We start from the raw sequence: 8561 nt of genomic DNA, 5'->3' as shown, positions 1-8561 counted from the left end.
GCTCTCTCTTGACATTCTTCGCACGCTTTAGCCGTCCACTATGCACCGGAGCTTCTGGAGGCCTGCGCTGAATATGCCCAAACCATCTCAGACGATGTTGGACAAGCTTCTCTTCAATTGGTGCTACCCCAACTCTATCTCGTATATCATCATCCCGGACTCGATCCTTCCTCGTGTGGCCACACATCCATCTCAACATACGCATCTCCGCCATACCTAACTGTTGAACATGTCGCCTTTTAGTCGGCCAACACTCAGCGCCATACAACATTGCGGGTCGGACCGCCGTCCTGTAGAACTTGCCTTTTAGCTTTTGTGGCACTCTCTTGTCACAGAGAATGCCAGAAGCTTGGCGCCACTTCATCCATCCGGCTTTGATTCGATGGTTCACATCTTCATCAATACCCCCATCCTCCTGCAGCATTGACCCCAAATACCGAAAGGTGTCCTTCTGAGGTACCACCTGGCCGTCAAGGCTAACCACCTCCTCACACCTAGTAGTACTGAAACCGCACATCATGTACTCGGTTTTAGTTCTACTAAGCCTAAACCCTTTCGATTCACGGGTTTGTCTCCATAACTCTAACTTCCTATTTTCCACGAATGTCATCTGGTGAAAAATTTCTATTCGCTATGAAAACATTTGTCAATGTTTCACACAAAAAATCAGATTTTTTAATTATTTTACTGTTCACCCAGGTTCAAGTGAGCTAGGGATTAGAAAAACATTTTTGGACAAAGTACTACAGAAATAATCCAAGCAATCCTACTATAATATCAAGGCACACATATAAGTGATTATTCTCTCATGCAAACTGAAGTACTCCCTCTGTTTCTAAATATAAGTCCATTTAGAAATTTCAATATGGACTACATACGGATGCATATAGACATTCTTTAGAGTGTAGATTCATTCAGTAGTCCATATTGGAATATGTAAAAAGACTTATACTTAGGAATGGAGGGAGTAGTATATATCCACCTAACGGGCTTTAATCATATGAACATTGTACAGGCAAGGAGGACATTAGCTAAGAAATGTAGTATCAAAGATTAGATAGATGAACATGCAAAATTTGATGTAGAAAACAAGGATAATCTTACCTGAATCTCTTCCGATGACTGCGCCTTGGCAGAGATGATATAGAAAATCTCGACTGGGGTGTATTACTCAATGGGGGTGTCGTCTGGTAGCGGCGGCGTGCACGGCTGCATCAGAGTGTGACCCGCCACCACGGGCATAGGCGTTACAGATTGGCGAGTGGAGGTCGACGAAGGCGCTGGCATGCCTGCACGAGACATGCGCAAAATTATCAAATCAGCATTGAACGTACCATATAGATGGATCTCTCAAAATATACTCTCATTCATCAATTCCTTTTCAGAAAATAAATGAAGTGGCTGGACCAATCTTAGCTCTGCTTGTATGTTGCTGCTCCAAAATCATCCTCGAACTGGAGATTGACGGTCATAAACTATGCATTAACTCTAAGGCAGAAACTTATTATCATCTTCAAAATAAGCTCATGAGTAAGAAGATATCCATGAGAAGTACATCAAATTATGTATGAAAATATCTGAACCAAACAGAGCGCCTATTTATTCTCATCTCATAGTTTTCATTCACTAAAATGTGCCGTTGGCCTAATATGCATGTCTGACCAAAAGTGTGATGAGGTGTTGGATCAGAGGTTTTAGTTAGGTCATGAACTGATCCCATCACTCAACAGTTAACACGAGAGTTTGGCGAGAGCAACAAAAAGTATGGTTAGCATATACGAAACACAAGTACAGATCCATAAGCAGAGGACACATATGGCCTGTGTGTTACTTGTTGTGGTGAAACCGTATGCTTTTTGACCAAATATATATATGCAAGGCAACATGCAGATGAATAGCATGAAGATGTGGGCAAAAAGGCACACGTTTGTTTAAGTAGGTTTGATAGGATGCTTAAAATAAGAAGGTTTACTATAACCATGGGCCTTGTAGTAGAAGAAACAACAAAGTAACAATGCTGCCGAAACAAACGGGATCTAGGAATTAAAGCATGGACAAAAGAATGCAAATACCGAATACTTGTAAGAATAGAAATGCAAATTAAAACGGATCTACTAACCCATAATTTTTAAATACAAATTATTTGAATATATTACAAATCAAAAGCTTGCAAGAATAGAGATGGTCAGATGGAACATACCGAATACCGACAGCGCACTAAAGACAATCACGAGGCAAATGCCCTTTCCGAGACCTCATTGCAGTAAATGTTCGAATAATATCCTTATCATCAACGGACTTGAGTACCACCTGCTCATTGTAACTTGTAACACATGACTTGAACCATTCATTATTGATCTTGCTACGCAGTTTGCTCCCTATTAAAAAATAAGAAAACAGTTTTCTCTCTATTAGTGCTCGACAGAAAAACAGAACTGTTCATAAAACTTTAGAAAATTGACAAATCAAAAATACAGTCATGCAAACTTAAAGAAAATGACATGTTTGGCTTGACAAAACAAGGATTATAGGATCAGGAAAATCAGCTTTATCGACAAAATCTGATCTATATACAATAGTGTCTATATAACTTTAAAGTAGATACTTGGTTGCAGCTAAAATAGAATCAAGTGCTGCCGGCAGGTCCGGTCCTCGGATTTTAGGGGCCCAGGGCGAAACAAAAATCCAGGGCCTTTAGTATAAAGGTCTAAATAATAATCAATCTATGTAGACATAAATTTAGAGGCCAAAAAAGGGCATCTAAAATCATTAAGCATATCAAATAATAAAATCATCCGAGATGCAAATTAGTAAATTAGTAATGATAGTAACTATCTATCTCATCCAACAATTTCTTCTCAATGCATACTTTCGAGATGGCATGACAGTACTAAAATTGAAAAGGACAATTATTTTTAGAAATTAGCATAAAGCTATGATAATATAAGATCCAGTTAAAAATCATCATCAAGAATCTGCCTCTCGCCTCTGGTTCATAAAACCTGCTAGGCATACCTTATCTAGAATCTGCCTCTCACCTCTTGTTGTGATGAACGACGTTTATTATCACCTGGACGGCAGTGCTAACGACCTGATTGGTAAACTATAGAGATCGGAGAGGAGAAACAATCAGGCAAATCGCTGGACAAATCTAGAATCAGAAACGCATAGGTCGCTGCTTGTTCGGAGGAAGAAAGATGAACAGCCAGATGTACGTACCTGGTGGCGCTAACGTCCTAGACTCCAGTCGAAATCAAATTAGGGCGCGGCGGTGCGGACACACCAGGAACTTAATTAGGGTGCGACGAGGACGACACGCTGGATCCTCATAGGGAAGGCTCCCCCAAACCATGGAAGCTAGCGTGGTCGCGCGGAGGACGATGATGACGACAGGAGGAAGCTGAAGTGGGTGAGGTGGAGCTCCTCCGTACGCGCACATGCCAACACCCGCCCGCCTGCGATGAGGATGACGCGCCGGCTCCTCATAGGGAATCCCCAAATCGTGGAATTTGGCAGGGTCACACGGAGGATGACGATGACGACGGGAGGAATTGGGGGAGGTGTAGCTTCACCATGGCCGAGTCAAGCGAAGGAGGCCGGCGGTGGCGATTTTTGTGGAGAGAAAGATCCGATTGGGATTGAGGGGGGGGAGTGGAGGTGCAAGTGTGCGTGCGACCACGTGGAGACGCGAAATCTACCCTGTGCCGCAGCGGCGGCGTCTCCCGAAGTTCGGCGGCAAGGATTGAAACCGCCCTGCCCCAGAGACTTGGCGGCGGCGTTTCCCGGAGTTCGGCGTCGGGAGCGGCGTCTCCCTCTCAGACAGCGGCGGCGGCAACGATAGATGGGATCGATGGAGTTTTTTTTGGGGGGTGGGGTTTTTTTGGGTGGCTGCGTGGATGGGTGAGGTGGGAAGAGGGCGAAAAAAACCAGCGAAAAAAAACCGGACGAAAATGGTGGGACGAAAATAAAAACCGGAACGCGACCTACCAACTGAGATATTAGGAGTAGCGATTCCGCCGCACAGGCCGCGCTCGTCTTCGCAGTATTTGCAAATACCGAAATCCTTTTCGTCGTCAGACATTTCCTATGTTCATAGTTAAAACATTAATTGAAAATCAATCGAAGACAACTACCAGGATACTCAACACACAAATCCGGGGCACTCGATATTTCCTATATCTTTTGGCACAAATCATGCCAAAATTCACAGAAAAATCTGGCATGACCTTTGCTAAAATAGGACATATCGAGCGCCTGAAATTTGCCGGAACGGAAATGAATCAACACTCCAGCAAAACATAGGCCACTCGGAGGTGTAACCTGCAAACATGACCGGCCACTTGGGCAAGCATATATCCTATTTGAGCAACACAAGATATACATTTCAAAATATCTTATAGGACTCAAATTAGCATGCATTCAATAAGCAAAAGTAAATCATCTCATGCATCCATAAATCTTTGAATATTATCACTAATAGATCCCGAATAGTGTCATACATATAACATCACTAATACAACTATAACCCTAGCACACGACGGGTATCGGTGCGGGCGGTGGACACCCACAGAGAAGGAACCATCACGGGATCATAGCTCCAGTGAGATCCCTGGAGATCCTGCCAGGTATTGGAGAACCTGTGCTCCAACGCAAACAAGTAGCGACGGACGTGCGCGTCCTCCTCACTGACATGGTGACGCACCACCTCCGCGGGGTCCTCGAGCCTCTGGACCGTCACTGGCCCACGCGACCGCCACCAAAGAAGGTTCGGGTCAACGACAGGCTGGCTCCTCACCAACCTGCGCCCCCGGTAGGTAGCGCCTCCCAGTACCACCCCGACGGAGTCTAGTCCCAGACATGGCCCATCTGGTCAAGCAAGTGTCGTCCTCCGCCGACTCGACGACGAGGATGCAGGATAGGCATCGTCCACGTCGATGCGGGAAAAATTGCTTTAACTAAAAAAGTAGCAACAAGTTCTTACTAACTAGTTCTATTAATTCAACTAGTTCTTATTAAAAATAAACTTACTATAAATAAAAATAAACTAGTACCTAATTAGTACCTAGTTCTTACTAACTAATTAGTACCTAGGAACTACTGCCCTAATTACCATCTAATTTGATGAAGCTAGGGGTGGAAAGTGGTAGTGGATATTCCAATTATCCAACTATAAAGTGAAATAAGTTGTCAAATTTTACTCGTTTTATGATTCATCTTAAAAAATTTATTCGTTTCCACCTACATGAACCCTAACTCATTTGAGCCGCATCCGCATCCGATTCGTTTCCACTCTTACATGAACCCTAACTAATTTGATGCAACTAAAATATAAAGAAACCCTAGGCAGAGGTAGGGGAGAGGGAGGAGCAGGCGTGCTCACCTCGGGTGCCTGCGACGAGGGAGGGGCAGGCGGCGTCGAGGTCGGGGTCGGGGCTCGGGCGCGCGGCGGATGGCGGCGTCGAGGTCGGGGTCGGGGGCGGCGTCCGGGGCGGCGTTGAGGTCGGGGGCGGGGGCGGCGTTGAATCTGGGGTCGGGGCGGCGTAGAGGGTGTGCGGAGATCGCGAGGCGGCCGACGGGCGACAGCGGCGGCGAGAGTGGAGAGCTGGATTTGGGGGAAGTGGCCGTGGGGAAGGACGAACCCCGCGGTTAAGTCAGAAGTAGCAGTAGCGCATTTCAGAAAGCGCGCTACTGCTACGTTAGCTACATCGCGTTCTGGGATACACGCTACTGCTACTCCTTTCTTTTTTTCCCCTTTTTCATTTAGTTTTCTTCACATTTTATTTTTTTCCTTTCACCTTATTCTATTTCTTTCATTTTCAATTACCTTTCTATGTGCTTTCCATTTAATTTTATATCCTTTAGCAGTAGCGAGTTTAGATTAAAACGCGCTGCTACAAAGAAAGTAGCGGTAGCGCGGTTCGATATAGGTCGCTACTACTATGTATAGCCTTTCGGCTAAGCCGTGGGAATTTTAGTAGTAACGTGTTTAGAACAAGACGCGCTACTGCTAAAACTTTATCTACAGCGCGGTTTACACAGGTGCGCTACTGCTACTTAGCACCAGCGTGCTTCTTTGACACGCGCTACTGCTAAAATTCTGTGTATAAGGTTTTCCCTAGTTGTGCATGATGATAATGTCTCGGATTCTCAAGGACATGATTTTGTGGGAGCCCGGAAACATGCAGCTTGGGGGCATCAAGAATCCTGATCAGGCCACGAATCGTCTTGCCAGGTAGCTGCAGGATGAGGCGCTCCAGCTGTGGAGCCTTCAGCACCGTGATGCTCTGCACGCACCGCAGGCTCTGGCCGACGAGGCGGAGACGCAGCCCCTACATGATTCCCTGGATGCTCAGGATCTCCAGGACGGGGCTCATGCCGACGAGGGCGCCGACGTCCCCCTGCTCCATGTAGACGCCGCAGATGCCGAGCTTGCGGAGGTGTGGGAAGGAGGTGCTGCGCGGTAACCCGGCCATGTCCGGGAACTTCCAGACGCCGACGTAGAGGCGCGTGAGGGTGGAGATGGCGAAGAGCGTGGCCGGAAGCGGCACGTCGAATGGCCACGGGCGGTTGACGAGGACGAGCTCCTAGACGCCCTTGGCGGCGAGGAGCTGAAGCCAGCACGCGAGCTGGGCCGAGTGTGGATTTTTAGAACATCTGCACTTTGGCCCTGCTATCTTGACTGTTCAATATTGTTATAAGATCTGTGCAACATAACTAACTTTTCATATGAAATTTTCTCTTTTTTGTTTCTCTCACATAAAACATGTCTTGAATTTCAAACCTTTGCAGTGTGGCAAAGCTTTCTATCTAGAATCTAGGGTAAATCTTTCAGAATTTTTTGTCAAACATAAATATACAAAATATAATTTTTTAATCTAGAAAATCGTAATTTGTATATTTATATTTGACAAAAAAATCTGAAAGATTTATCCTAAATTCTGGATAGAAAACTTGGCTACGCTACAAAGGTTTGTACTTCAAAACATGTTTTAAGCGAGAGAAACAAAAAAGAGAAATGTATTTGCACGATCACGATGCGCGGAATGGATGGCTAGATAAGGAGGGCCTGGTGCAGGTGTTCTATTTTATGTTTTCGGAGCTGGGCCTGGTGTAGGTGTTCTATTTTATGTTTTCGGAGCTGGGCCTGGTGCGCGCTCATGTGGCTGCAGGTGAGGTGGACGCAGCGAAAGGGCCCCGGGTGTGCCTTGAGGATGCGGGCGATGGTGGCGGTGATGGCCGGCGAGTCTGCCGGCGTGGGTGGCCTGCGGCGGTCATCCGGCCGGAGGTAGGCATCGACCAGGATAGGCTCCGCGGAGAGCCAGAGGCGGTGCCAGCCCGAGGCGAGCACGGTGGTGCGCGCGGCGTCTGTGACGGGGAGGCGGCAGATGATGTCGCGCAGGAGCACGTCGGGGAGGAGGCTGATGCGGTCGACGCCGTCGGAGGCCGGGAGGGCGGTGAGCCGCCCGATTTCGCTGACGGGCAGGTCAGGGACGAGCGAGGTGTGGATGTACATCAGCATCCGATGCGCGGCGCGGTCCATCACGTAGGGGTCGAACCCCATGCTCCGAAGGTCGGCGGTCGTCTCCACGTCCATGGTGGCGAACTGTGTCCCCCCGGCCATGGTCGACGACGAGGGAAAGCTGGGGATTTGGGGGAGTGGCGGCTGGCAAGTGAAGCCGTGGGGAGAATGGTCCGTGGCCGTCGCTTAGTTGGGCCAAATTCCCATATAGGGTTCTCGCGGGCCCACGAGTCAGACGCTTATTTGTGTGTTTTTACCCCTTCTAGCCTTTAAATTTCTACACTATTATTTATGATTTCAGAAAAAAGAAGTGTTTAATCTCTATCATGCTTGTGAACTTATAGACATACTACTTGAGTCAAGTGTCATTTCTGGTATTTTTTATCACTTGTACCTCTCTTAACTATGGTCAGAGCGTATTCATCAAACATAATACATCTAACAAAAAAATATATATGTCAATGAAAGAACATTAATTTTAGTTTTTATTAAAGTGAACAGGAGAAAGAAAATCATTCATTAATGAATATTAAATTCAGAAAGTGGATAGAAGAAATTTAAAGTCAGAGAACCCCCTAAAACAATAACCATTTAACGCCATGTCTTTAACGAACATTGCTAGGAAATAATTGAATATAGAACTGCTAAACCGATGGCTAGTAAACTAGAAGCAGTAGTTTCTATCATATCTTCTTTTCATCTAATCCTGATTTTCAATATCTATCTATAAAACAATATACCATCACTTTGTAAATTTAATGAATAGGTGGACACAATAAAGAATTCTTATTGGTAATAGTGGTAGAACTTAGCGGGTAACAATTGGTAAAGGCTTAAAGTTTAATGCAATTTGACAAATGAAATTGCAACTACTAGGGTATATATTATTGTCATTGCAAACTGTTCTTCTGCAAATCAAGCATAAATAACTAGTCGGTGTCCATTTCGTAAATATGTGACAAATCTTTTTCAGCGGTGAACATTTTATACTTCCTCCATTCTAAAATATAGTGTGCCCGCGCTTCACGAGGTCTAACTTTGA

At 45.7% G+C, this 8561-nt stretch overlaps 1 protein-coding gene across 1 annotated transcript; it reads right to left on the bottom strand.

Moving 5' to 3' along the window:
- Window positions 1-6329: 6329 nt before the first annotated feature.
- On the bottom strand, window positions 6330-7621 carry LOC147983335 (F-box/LRR-repeat protein At5g02910-like). Its single transcript, XM_087540692.1, has 2 exons — window positions 7145-7621; window positions 6330-6584 (listed from the first exon to the last, which is right to left on the bottom strand). The coding sequence occupies exons 1-2, from the start codon at window positions 7619-7621 to the stop codon at window positions 6330-6332; spliced, it is 732 nt and encodes a 243-aa protein (XP_087396818.1).
- Window positions 7622-8561: the final 940 nt, after the last annotated feature.

Source organism: Triticum urartu, chromosome 2A (genome assembly GCF_056163025.1).
Source record: "Triticum urartu cultivar PI428250 chromosome 2A, HENAU_Tu73, whole genome shotgun sequence".
Taxonomy (NCBI): Eukaryota; Viridiplantae; Streptophyta; class Magnoliopsida; order Poales; family Poaceae; genus Triticum; species Triticum urartu.
Note: the sequence above shows the minus strand (reverse complement) of the source record. Positions and strands in the feature narration are given on the sequence as shown.